At 37.8% G+C, this 12,255-nt stretch overlaps 2 protein-coding genes and 1 long non-coding RNA gene across 3 annotated transcripts; 1 reads left to right on the top strand and 2 right to left on the bottom strand.

The window, feature by feature from the left end:
- Nucleotides 1-967: 967 nt before the first annotated feature.
- Nucleotides 968-12,214, top strand: LOC124204114. Its single transcript, XR_006878753.1, has 10 exons — nucleotides 968-1,061; nucleotides 1,115-1,297; nucleotides 7,790-7,979; nucleotides 8,818-9,830; nucleotides 9,899-10,227; nucleotides 10,473-10,591; nucleotides 10,656-10,875; nucleotides 10,937-11,039; nucleotides 11,113-11,365; nucleotides 12,168-12,214. It is a non-coding gene; the product is annotated as an uncharacterized LOC124204114 (long non-coding RNA).
- On the bottom strand, nucleotides 1,594-4,994 carry LOC124204112. The gene is made up of 5 exons (XM_046601123.1): nucleotides 3,033-4,994; nucleotides 2,875-2,970; nucleotides 2,494-2,598; nucleotides 2,276-2,425; nucleotides 1,594-2,187 (listed from the first exon to the last, which is right to left on the bottom strand). Exons 1-5 carry the CDS (start codon nucleotides 4,207-4,209, stop codon nucleotides 1,715-1,717), a joined length of 2,001 nt encoding a protein of 666 aa, XP_046457079.1. The 5' UTR covers nucleotides 4,210-4,994; the 3' UTR covers nucleotides 1,594-1,714.
- LOC124204113 lies at nucleotides 5,473-8,174 on the bottom strand. The gene is made up of 10 exons (XM_046601125.1): nucleotides 8,072-8,174; nucleotides 7,362-7,977; nucleotides 7,238-7,288; nucleotides 7,100-7,156; nucleotides 6,991-7,032; nucleotides 6,737-6,829; nucleotides 6,586-6,651; nucleotides 6,433-6,522; nucleotides 6,214-6,363; nucleotides 5,473-6,149 (listed from the first exon to the last, which is right to left on the bottom strand). The coding sequence occupies exons 2-10, from the start codon at nucleotides 7,975-7,977 to the stop codon at nucleotides 5,677-5,679; spliced, it is 1,638 nt and encodes a 545-aa protein (XP_046457081.1). The 5' UTR covers nucleotides 8,072-8,174; the 3' UTR covers nucleotides 5,473-5,676.
- Nucleotides 12,215-12,255: the final 41 nt, after the last annotated feature.

Below are 12,255 nucleotides of genomic sequence, written 5' to 3'. Positions count from 1 at the left end.
AATGCTAAAGATATACACACAAAGGGCTAAGAATATTCACGGGCGAAAATATTGGCTACGGAAATCAGCTGTCAAACTTGAAATAGTTGCAGGTTGTCCCAAATAATTATGGGGGAAAGATGGGAAATCATAATCACAGATTGATGGTCATGATCAGATCGTGGAAAGTATTAGCACAGACTAAGAGGGTAAAGACTACGATCGGGGATAGGGCTAAGAGGAATGCTTGAAGCGATGCTCGTCCTATACCGTATGGTGGCGCGTCGAGCACACTCTACCAAAGCCATTATTTTTCCTTTTTCCCTACTGATATGAGTCTTCACACACCGTAAATTTGTAAGTGAACCATTAACATTTCAATAGTGAATTTTTGTTTAAATAAAGCTTAGATATCCCCCATGTTGTGTGAATTTTTTCAAATTTCTATGTGATCTCTAGACACAATCTATAAATTCCTTTATTAAACCCCTTTTTTGCCCATTTTCAGGCCCAAGAAACAGCGTTTCAAGATTTTCTGAAATGGGCCTGAAAATCGTGAAACGCTGTTTCTTGGGCCTGAAAATGGGCAAAAAAGGGGTTTAATAAAGGAATTTATAGATTGTGTCTAGAGATCACATAGAAATTTGAAAAAATTCACACAACATGGGGGATATCTAAGCTTTATTTAAACAAAAATTCACTATTGAAATGTTAATGGTTCACTTACAAATTTACGGTGTGTGAAGACTCATATCAGTAGGGAAAAAGGAAAAATAATGGCTTTGGTAGAGTGTGCTCGACGCGCCACCATACGGCATAGGACGCGCATCGCTTCAAGGGGTTTATAGCCGTTCGTAGTCTTTACCCTCTTAGTCTGTGGTATTAGGTGGTAGGTGGTACACCTTAATGTTCTCATGCGCAAAAATAATTTCAAAAATAATAGTTGATGCTATTACTCACTAGATGGCTTTTCTTGTGCAGACGAAGTCATGAAGCTTTTTCTTGTACTTTTGTAGCATGAGGTGCTTGAAGTTTTCTTGTGAATGTGATGACATATTTCTTATTAATTTTTGCTGTTTGAGGTAAAATTTTAACTGTATTCCTTGTTTTGGGCTTTTCTTATCTTAATTGCCAGTCACCAAAATCGTATCCCTGTTGAGTGTTGACCAGATACCAGATGTCGATCAAAATTCCGGCAGCCACGAAACTATCAACTATGGCGGATGCACCCCTTATGGCCTCATCAATCATCAACCCAAAATCGTATTCAGTCGTCAAACCACAACACTAATCTTCGCGTCACCCCTCTCTGAAAGTAGTGAGTTTAAAACAAATAATATATGTTCTTAACACTTTCGTGCTCCAGATACATTGTATGAGTCATAATGTTAAGCAAGTTTGTCTATCATTTTGCAATACGTTTTCTTGTCTGGCATACCCACAGACCATTTCTTGTCTAGAGATTGATTGTGTGCGTCTGTTGTTTGCGTTGACTTGTCAATGGTGAATTTTTCATTCCAATCCGACCTTCGTTATTTTTTCGGTTCAGGTGATCGCATCTAATGCGATCGTCATCGAAAACACTCCAAAAACTTTCTATCCTTTTCAGAAATCTGACAATCAAATTTTAGATTTTTATTTCCCATGTCTGCGAGGATAGGAATAAAGAATAATCCTCAGACTGCGCCGTCAGTCGATAACCATTTTGTGCATTTCACGTTATCAACACAAATTCTCAAAAGGAGGTGACAGTTTCCTCCTCCAACATGAAACCGGTAAAATGAGTCAGGTGGTCACTGTTGCCATACAAAATCACCCCTGATGCTAGGCTATCAATCTGCACCCAGACTCGATCCCCCGATGTCAAGTACAGCGTTGACTGGAGAGACAACAGACTCCACTGACGAAGAAGGACGTTTGACTTTTCAATCACGCCCTTACCGATTTGACCACCGTTCAGATAAAGTCCAAGTTGAACGTGACCTGCCGAAACTGGAAATGTCGCCACTCCGGTGAAGAAAAAGAAATAAGTTCCCGTACGCGGTGTCGTGAATTTCCCCGTTGGCAAACTCATAGCATTTCCCTCGTTTACCCGCGCCGAACTGAACGAAATCGGAGTGTTAGTTGTATCGAACGAAGAATTTCTCTGGACGTAGAAATGGACGGGCGCTGATTTCACGTCGGCGTATCCGATCCATTTTTGTTTGTCTGCAATTAAAAGAATTAGGCGGAATTAGGCAATTAATAACCGGCAAACGTGGCCATATGATATACCATACAGGCAAAGATTGCGTACCATTTTGATTAGAATAAAAATTGCAGTATAGCGCTTCCATCTTTTTCGCTCCTTTTACCAAAAAGAATCCGCTGATTTTTTGACCCATCCGCTGCAGATCCGCACACGAGGTTGGCATTTGACCAATGTCAACCATCTCACTCGTTCGGGCTGTTGAATAGAAATTAAACAATTTTATTCCTGTATAGGTAAATTGATAAAGCGATCTAATTCAGCACCATTTAATTTTTTAATCAAATCCGCAACGGCGGACCTTGTGCTGCTCAATTCCGTTCTCGCCGAGGCCAAATTTGTTGTTGTTGTTTCCAGTTTACGTGAAGTATCTGAATAATTTCATTCGAATATGTTTAAAATTTAAATGATTTCAGATTTTTTAAATGTAAATTATACTCTCAATTCTTTTCTCAGACTGTTTTCGGCTGTTTAGCTGGTTTTATTCCCGGTTTTATTACGTAAGCAAATCGTTGCGAATTTGCTACACAATCGCAGAAAACAATTAATCTGATATAAATTATTTTTCAGTTGCAAAAAGAATTGAGAAGATGTCGAACTTAAATCTATACGTGATGACGAGTGAATGAGTAATAATAATCAAATACCATTTAATTTTTTTGATAAATCATTGGTGCCTTTAATTAATTGGGCCTTTGTTTTTTCCATTTCGGTTTTAGTTTTCACCAAAAGTTCTCTAAGGTCTGCAATTTATTTAGGATTAAAGTAAAAATATTTCATTGTAATCTAAGAAATTTTTAAAAACCTTTGAGTTCGTCCTTTAAATTGTTCCATTCGTCAGTGACAGCCAATTTAGTGTTGTCTGTAAATTTGATTGGAGCCGACAGTTCCGCGTTCGTGTAACGGACACGGACGTTGCGATCCTGAAAGGATTGAGAATCACGAAATTTGCCCAAATTGATTCTACTCAGTTGCATGGGTTTGGGCACAAATTTTTCTCCGTCCCATTCCACGTGGTTTCTACTTTCTTGCAATAACTTTTCCACGTCTTCTTTCAATATTTCGACTCGACGGGATCTGTCTGAATCGATTGCCATTTTCCCTGAAATTGTTGAACTGATTCTGTCCACGTCAGCCCAACTGTTTGAGTCGTAATTGTGTTGGATTTTTTCATTATTCTTGAAATTTCTTTTATGTTCATCCGAACTTCTTTTTACGTTTTCAGTATTCTCGTTTTGTTGTTCGGTGTTGTGCGTGTTAGTATTTTCTACTTCGACTTTGGCGCCTAAACTAACACCCAACCCACTGGCAGTGACTTCCGTGTCAACTTTGTTGATTTTAGATTTGTCATTGCGAGTTTGATTGCGACTAGATTGTTCTCGATCCGTGGCTTGTGATCTTCTCATTTCCTTTTCATTTGTATCTTTCGATTGATTTTCGTGACGAGTTTGTTCCTCTCGTCTTTTCTCCGCGTCTTTATTAGTCGAAGTTAATTTTTCTGTTATTTCCGATTGCTTCTCCGCTTTTTGAAACATATCCGCCAGTTTCTTTTGAGTTTCCTTGTCCAGTTTGTTTATGATTTCATTTAAAGTTTTCGTCGTTTTGTCCGGCCGGTAATTGTCCTCATTCCAGAAAACAGAGTTCCACATTTTGTCGCTTTGATCTTTGATGGTCGCCCTAGACGTGGCCAGCAAATCTTTGAAAATATTTAAAATTTGCGATTCCGTGTCAGGAGACTCGACCTCAGAGTCGTCGAATGTGTCCATTCGGAATTTGGTGGCCATTTCCGTCAGCATTTTCTTCTCGTCGTTGGCCGTCAGAAAAATTTCTTTTTTGTCTCCAAATTTCTGTAAAAGAGCAGTAACCATTTCACCGGAAGTGATGCTGTCGATGCTGATGGTCGTCTGTTTGGTTTGCGACGTCTGTGATGACAAACTGTAGAGGAGTTTTAAGTGGTCGAATTGTTCGGGATTGGATCGCATTTCGTTAGCCAGATCGTCGCAGACTTTCTGCTCAGAACACGACAGAGAAAGCCTCAGGGTTGTGCTCTTGTCATAATTCGTCCACACTGGCGATAGCGAATAATCTGCTGTGGGTCTTTACTCTTTTGCTCGTGAGAATGACCTTCTCCAAGGGAATGACTCTCACTTTATCGGATTGTATTTCTTGACCGATAGATTTGTTTAAATGTTTGACCACTTCATTTTGGACTTTGGCGTTCCACGAAATCTCATCTCTGGTTGCTTCGTAACGTTGTTGTATATACTAACGGCACTTTTGTGGTCCAATAGCGCGAGGGGAGAGTAGAAGTATTTTTTCTGGCTGGCGGTCGTCGATGCTTTATGGTTATTGGCGTGTTCGTAAATTTCAATGAGAAAGTTGCCGTACTCCATGGAACCTAACGTGTCCGGTGAGATTTGGAGTTTCGCCCAAGAAGAGGAAGCATCGGGGTCAATTGATTGGCAGTTACAACAAACGACAAAAACCCAAAAGATGGCGAGTATGGACCTCACCGGAATCGTTGCCATTTTCAATTAAAGCTTTGTAAAAATTGTGGGGGAAAAAGATAGTTGATTTTTAATTGCAATTGAATTAAAAGGAGGGAATGTTTGAACCAATTTTCTAAAACATATATAGATCAAGTAATAGGCCGAACTTACTTAAGATGAAAATATACGAGAACTTGGTATTAGTTATCTAAGACAAGACTGTTGACGCATATTCCGAACTGAATATCCACGCACAAATTACTGCGTATTTATACAGAAATATGAGGGAAGGCTTTTTCGAATCTGAGTTTTTCAGTCTTGGCTTTGCATATGCAAGTATGGGTTCGTGCGATTAAAGTCCAGTGGGTGATCAAGCAGGAGTGTCATTTGATATTCCTGGCGTTGATTTATGCGATTCGAAGCAGAACATTCGGATTTTTACCGTAAAAGCTATCCCGAATAACCATAAAATAAAAAGTTCGTGCTATTACTATTAGGTGGCGTTGTTACTATGCGTGAGATGAGTAAATTCTGTGCTGAATACGTTATGCCGGTTTTTATCTTGGTTTGTTGTTGAGGAATTAGAATTGGGGTTTTCTTTCTTACTATAAGCCAATCACCAAACTCGTAACATATTTATCCAGTCCTCAAACCAGTCTGGTCTTCTCTGACTGAACTTTCAGAATTAAAAAAAGAAATCTGGCTATCAAAGCCAGTTTTTTACTTATCGCATCTTCATGTTTTATTTCAGATAGAAACGTTGTTAATCTATTGTATTCAGTTAGGCCATTTGCATAAGCAGTCAAATTTTCAAGCGAAATTTCCATCTATTAATCAAATGGAAAATTCATCATATTCCTTCCATTCCCTATTGTATATAGTCCAATGAAAAATTCGTTTTCCTGTCCTCTGACAGTCGATGATCGCTTTGTGCATGTCGGATGATCAACAATTCAACACTCAATTTAGAAATGGGGAAAGTTCCTCCTCCAGCAGAAAACCGGTAAAATAGGTGGCAAATAGACTTGACGATTCCATGAACGTAATCTCCACCCAGACTTGATCGTTTTTTTTTAATTTCAGCGTAGACTGAATGGTCACTGTATTTTTTCGATCAGTGGTGTTTAAATCGTCAACATAAGCCATTCCCACTGAATCCCTCTTGAAATCCCTGTTCAATTGAAGGCTAACTCCTAGCAAAACTTTAGATGAAGAAGTTAGAAAATCCGCCAGTCCTATGAAAGAGAAGAAATAAATTCCCGGTCGTGGTGCCGTAAATATCCCTGTTTCCAAACTAAAGGCATTTCCCTCGTTCTCCCGCTGCATTTTGAACTGAATCGGGCTGTTGATAGTGTCGAACTTGGAACTACTCTTGACGAAGAAATAAACGGGCTCCGATTTGACATCGGCGTACCCGATCCATTTTTGTATATCTGCAAATCAAAAGACAATTTAGACAATCAATAATGAATTAAAAAAAAAAAAAACTTGTCGTACAATTGTTATTAGGATAAAAGTTGCAGTAAACTGTTTCCATCTTCCTCACACTTTTCACCATAAAAAATCCGTTCAGTTTATGTCCAATTCGCTGCAGATCCGAACATGAAGTTGGCATTTTACCAATGTCAACTATTTCATTCGTTCGGGCTGTTATTGAAACAAAATTCAAATTATTCTATAATTGTCGTATTGTAAACAAACTTCACAAAATTTTACCATTTAATTGTTTTGTCAACTCAGCAACGGCATCAATTGCGTTTCCCAAATCCTGCTTCATTTTCGTTGAGTCGAAATTTGCTGAGGTTGCTGAACCGTTTCATTAGGTTAGAAAGGGGTTTCACGTTTTTTTAAAATAAATTGTAGGCCTACCTCCCAGTTCTTTTCTCAGACTGTCTTCTACGGCTTTTTGGTCTTGAACGATTCTTTCCAAACTTGCTACAGATCACAGAAAACACAATTAATAAAACTTTAAATCTACATTATTTAGATAGAAAAAAAAATTCAAATTTTGTAATTTTGCCATTTAATTTGGTAGTCAGATCATTGACGTTGTTAATCAACTCGCTAGCTGCGTTTAGTTTTGCTTCAGTGCTTTCCAATTTATTTCGTGTCTCTGCAAACCAATTAAATTTTTAATTTACTATTAGGTTAAAAAATCTGACTTGAACTTGACAATCATCAAATATTATCATATAAAAAGTCCCGTTGTTGAATTAAAAACAATTTAGAATTTTACGTGGGAAAAATATCTCTTCCAATGATAACAAAAATTACCTGCAAGATTTCTTTCCATGTTTTGGATTTTATCCGATAAACCTTTTAGTTTCAACAGTTGATAAGCTTAATTCATAGCGAATAATCAATTCATTTTTATGTATTCTACCTTCCTTAATGCTGGTCACTTGTGCCTCAAATTGGTCTCGAAGATTAATGAATAAATCTTGAAATGTTTTGATTGTTTTTCATTAAATCCTATTATGCCATTTTATTCGTAAATTAGATAATTAATCTATTTAAATACCGTTGTTGTTGACTGTTTGAGATGTTTCATGACTACCAATGGAACAAATATCTAAAAATGCAAAAGTAAAATTAAATATTTTTTTTTGTTTGTTTTAAATCAAATTTCTTTCAAATCAGCATACCGTCGTTAAATTGAGACTTAAATTCAAGTCGTAAATGATCAAATTTTTTGGGGTTATCAAGTATTTGATTCCTCACTCGATTGCAATCTTCTCGTGTCGGGCAGATCAAGGAAAATCTAAGTGGATTGTCATACAGAATCCACTCATCAATCAATGAGAAATCAGGAGATTGTACTTTGCTGGTCAGCCTGACGCTGTCGTAAGGGAGGACTTTCACTTGATTGAGCTCGATTTTTTTACTGAGCTGCAGCTTGAGGTTGAGGCGTTCTAACACTTTGTTGAGGACTTCTGAATTTGAAATGTGAAAACGGACTTGGAGCTTATTTTGAAGAGGAGTAACATTGGTGTGCTCTAGGAGAGTGATCGGCGAGTGGAAATATTCTTTTTTCTTGTTACTAATTTCTTGACTTTCGTAAATGTTGATACAGAAGGACTCGTGCTGCATGGAAAACATTTTAGTCGGCGCCGGTTTTTTCGTTGAAGCGGTTCGAGAGTCAATTGAGGTTGGGATGGGATCAGTTACACGATCGTCTGGCGATTCTAATTCTGAAGAAGCAAAGCCGAACAGAAAAAGAGCCAACACAATCACCAGTTGCCATGACAACAAAATCCTCATCTGTAATTGCCATCAAAATTTTCCAATCATGATTTTTAGCCAATAATAGTTATGTAAACATTTAGAATTATTTGTTTTATACCGTGTTTATTACCTTTGAAATAGAACGCCGATCTTTTGGTGTGCTTCAGCAACAGTAGCTGAAGATGTGACGTTATAAATTGAAGGTGAAATCTATTGCCACGAAGGTTTTGTGATGCGATGGGCTTAACCGCCAAGAAGCTCTTATTTTTTTCTCGTTCGTGCTCAGCAAAATAATATTCACGGTCACTCCCGCCAGCGCCTGAGGAAAACGAAACCTCCCAGCCAAAACTGCGACTTCCTACCCACTTGATCAACCCACCACCCATCGCTAGAAGCCTAGAAGGTTGCCTGTACCAGAAAATCAATGCGTACGTTAACCTTGCGAACAAACCTTGCAACCGAAAGTGAAACAACCGGAAACAACCGGAAACAAAATCCCCGTGGCTATCCAAATATTTTGTTCTTATATGAGTCTGCAACAGGGATTGACTATTATTGAGGATTTCTATTAGGGTGTGTTAAGTTAGGCTTTTTAAACCCAAAATGTCATACACACAGTGGCCATGCAAAACAAAAGTACTGAATCCAATACCACTTATTCAATAATCTGGTCATCTAACTGAAACAAATATTAACAATATATTGGGGCAGCTGATTGCATTGAGTTTAACTTTACAACCTGGAGATATTGTTTGATTTTGTCAGCACGGAAGTGGGCAATTAGCTAGTGAAAAGTTCTACCTGGAAGGTGGAAGCCAACTCAGTTTCAATCGAACGTTTAATTATTAATTATATTAACTATTCACCTGACTTTAGGGAGCGGATTTCTGCCGCTTTCCTATCAGAATTGGTGCCATACGCGGAAGATGGTTACTGCCGAGGCTGATTCGGCGACGGAACGCTACAAAGCTCCTTACTCCGACTGGCGCTGGTTCTCCAAGTGAAGAACAATAAGATAGTCTCTGTCTGGCTTTATTTCTCTTTGTTGATGGAATTTAATACATAATAGTGAAACCGGGAAATAATTGGCGCAGGATTTTCCATGGCTTCTTGCTCAGTATTCATTGGAGCAGCGTCGTCACAGTTTTTCACAGACCCAGTAACACACGAGGTTTTCCGACGTCTCGCGAGCATCAAGAATTGAGATTACCTTTGATTAGCGGTCTAGACTGAAGACGGGGGTGTGGATATTTCTTTAACAGACGAAATCTTCAATTATTGAAAATGGCATCGAACAGTAAACAACAATTTTTTTACTTTACATATTATCCAATTAAAAAAACAATTGTAGTAAAACTTTTATGATCCATGGGATATAGCAACTGAATCAAGGGGCGAGTGAAATGCTGGTTGATGAAACAAAGCTATTGGAAAAAGAAACTTCTAATAGCAAGTCAAGCTTTTGGTGTTGGGGGCTTTCGAAAATGAAAAGAAGACATGTCACAATATATGTCTTAGAGAATTGGGAGATGTGAAAACAACAATGAATAACTCTCAGATGCTGGCCTTACCCTGTTCTGATATCCTTGACGGAACACGTTTTTTCGTTGTTTTTAGAAAACGTGTTTTTCTATTCTCGTATACCTACACTCAATAAGATTCGACTTCAAACCCGTCGGTCAAGCTGAGCTGAGAGGATTGGGAAGACACGGTCTTGATGCCCGTTAGGGAGCTGGGGTCACAGAAAAGGGAGCCCAGATATGCACTTGTAATTTATCTATGTCTACACAAATTATACCAGTTTTCAATTCCAGCAATCTCTTGTCAGTTTCCAAACAACTATAACAGCAGAGGGATTAACCTGAAAGAAAAGTACATTTACCATTTAGGTATAATTTTCAAACCATATTGTAGTGACAGAAAGCAATACCTCAAATCTTACATTGTCCTAAATTAGAACTAAGTGGTGATCACCACAAAATCTTGAGTAACAACATTTTGTTGCTGTTGTCTGTAAAATCGATAGCACTTAAGAATTGGATCTGGCGAAGGCATCAACATCTTGAAGATTCAAAAACTTGACAGGGAAAATTTAACGTGAACATTTTAAACCTTAAAGAACACAGTTGATTAAATTTTTGCAACATAATATGATGAAATACCTTGAAGCAGAAATTATTTAGCTTCAGAAGACATAGCTTGCGAGCTTCGGAGCTTGTATGCACTATTGGATTGGATTAGACCATTTTATTTCTGCTGTTACGAGCACCCGCGAGCACCTGTCAGGTAGGCTACAGCTACACGAAAACTTCGGCTGAAATTATCTGAAAACATTTAGTCAAGAATGCAGTAAGAATCATTAGCTAAAGATTGTGTGATCAATTACTTAAAAACAGTTAACTCATTATCCGATCTCCGTTGTTTAATTTTTAAATTTGTTTTGAAGTAACTTATGAAAGTTACGACGTGTAATGTCATGTATGAGCAACTGTGATTGTGCAACTAACATAAGATTCAAAACTCATTACTAGATGTCGCCACTGTCGTACTTGTTGTTCCTACGTCTGTCATGAAACGACAAACGAGACGAAATGGGCGAAACAAATTGTTTGCTAATTATACTTCTATTCCTGTGATTTCAAATTCTTATGTAAGTTTATCTTATCCTGGTTTCCTTATTTTCTATTTTACCAACTTATTTCTTCAAATTTTAGATGCATAGCTACTGTCAGTCATCTTCATCCCAACAAGTTGACTTAGCGCTCAGTCATTTTCCATCCATTAGATCCTCATGCTGTCAAAAGCCTAAAACTCATGTTTGAAGCACACATGTAGTGGAATACCAATGTGCGGAGATAAGGTATTTTCCCATCTACTACCACACCAACCACACCACATCAGATGCCTTACTAAATCATCACCCAAGTGATAAAGGTAAGCGTCAATAATCGGCCTATCACCACACTACTGCAATAACTCATAACACTCTCTTTAGCATCAGGAAATGTATCCCACCTGAGGAGTAAGTGCAGTTGGTTGCTGTAATTCCATTATTACGGTTTTTCATCATGAACATTTCAGTGTGCTTCTTAGTAAAGGTAAAGAATAAAAGATTGATATGCTTTTTAAATTTTTATATTTTCATTAATGTAACACACTTTTTTTTTACAGAGCACTAAAGATCCACTAAAGATCACGGACATCCTTGAGCCAATGCTGGATTTGTTCATGACAGAAGAAGGACATCCACCAACGTTCTTCTCCATCCTTATCTTCAAGACGTACGCTCGCTCATCCAGCTTCACTACTTCAGTGCTTCTTATGCTGCTAGCCTACTACACAACTTTTCTTGCTTCACTGGCGAGTTGGATCACTTCATTTGCTGTGACACACCTTCAGTCACTCACCACGGGATTATGGCCAGGTACCGGACAATTGACTTATTTTCGTAGATTATCTACTAGTAATCTATTTGCGTTAAACTCTCTGTCTGTGTAATCATTTCAAAATCAGGCCCTTCTTGCGCACTTAAGTGTTACTCAGATGTGTTATTTGTTTCTAACGCTAGATGGCTTTTCGATAATTTTAGCTGTCAAAACAGTCAGTTTCAGTTACTTTGCAAAAGCATCGGGAGCTATTTTGTGGAAATTTTTTAGTGAAAACTGACGATTACTATTCCACCAACAAAGCTCACTTGTTAAATTTTCGATATTTGCTTTTTTTTTCTACTTCCGGTTTGCTCATTTCAGTCAGTAGTTCAGTAAATATTCATCTGACGTACAAAAAAACCACACATTCGTGATCCTCGTCAAATTTGTGGTAAAGTTCATGTTTTGTTTTGTACGTTTTCGTACTTCCGGTTTTGAGAATTTTCATGAACTATAGTTCAGGAAAATTCTCGATTTTGGCCAAATTTTGGATTTCGTTTAAATCATACCAAATCGACCCCAAATTTCATGGAGATCACGAATATATGGTTTAATTTGACATCAGATCAATGGTTAAGGCGCTATAGCTTACTTCCGGTTTAGTTCCGGAAAATTTTCATGAAACTAGCAAGTGAGCTTTGTTCTGTGTACAGTTCTTAATTTTGAAAGCTAATTTTAAGCAAAATTTTAAGCGCCTATAAAGTTTTGAGCAAAAAAAAAACAGATCAATGAACCTTAATGTATTATGTAACTTTTATTGGCATTTCACTTAATAACAATTGTTTTGTCTTTATTCAGGTAATGCAGAGGAGACTTCGAGAAGATGGACACCAAAACATCGCCGGTATCTCCAATATGTCAGCGCGGATCATCATTTGTTGTTGGT

Source organism: Daphnia pulex, chromosome 10, assembly GCF_021134715.1.
Source record: "Daphnia pulex isolate KAP4 chromosome 10, ASM2113471v1".
Lineage (NCBI taxonomy): Eukaryota > Metazoa > Arthropoda > Branchiopoda > Diplostraca > Daphniidae > Daphnia > Daphnia pulex.
The sequence above is the reverse complement of the archived record's forward strand: the minus strand, read 5'-3'. Positions and strand labels throughout refer to the sequence as shown.

Coding starts and splice junctions, on each gene's coding strand:
- LOC124204113 (XM_046601125.1), bottom strand. CDS start 7,977: ATGAGGATTTTGTTGTCATGGCAACTGGTGATTGTGTTGGCTCTTTTT. Junction 7,289..7,361: donor TAAGTCTCAATTTAACGACG/GTATGCTGATTT, acceptor TTGCATTTTTAG/ATATTTGTTCCATTGGTAGT. Junction 6,150..6,213: donor CTTTTATCCTAATAACAATT/GTACGACAAGTT, acceptor TTTGATTTGCAG/ATATACAAAAATGGATCGGG.
- LOC124204112 (XM_046601123.1), bottom strand. CDS start 4,209: ATGCGATCCAATCCCGAACAATTCGACCACTTAAAACTCCTCTACAGT. Junction 2,971..3,032: donor TTTAAAGGACGAACTCAAAG/GTTTTTAAAAAT, acceptor AATAAATTGCAG/ACCTTAGAGAACTTTTGGTG. Junction 2,188..2,275: donor TTTTTATTCTAATCAAAATG/GTACGCAATCTT, acceptor TTTTAATTGCAG/ACAAACAAAAATGGATCGGA.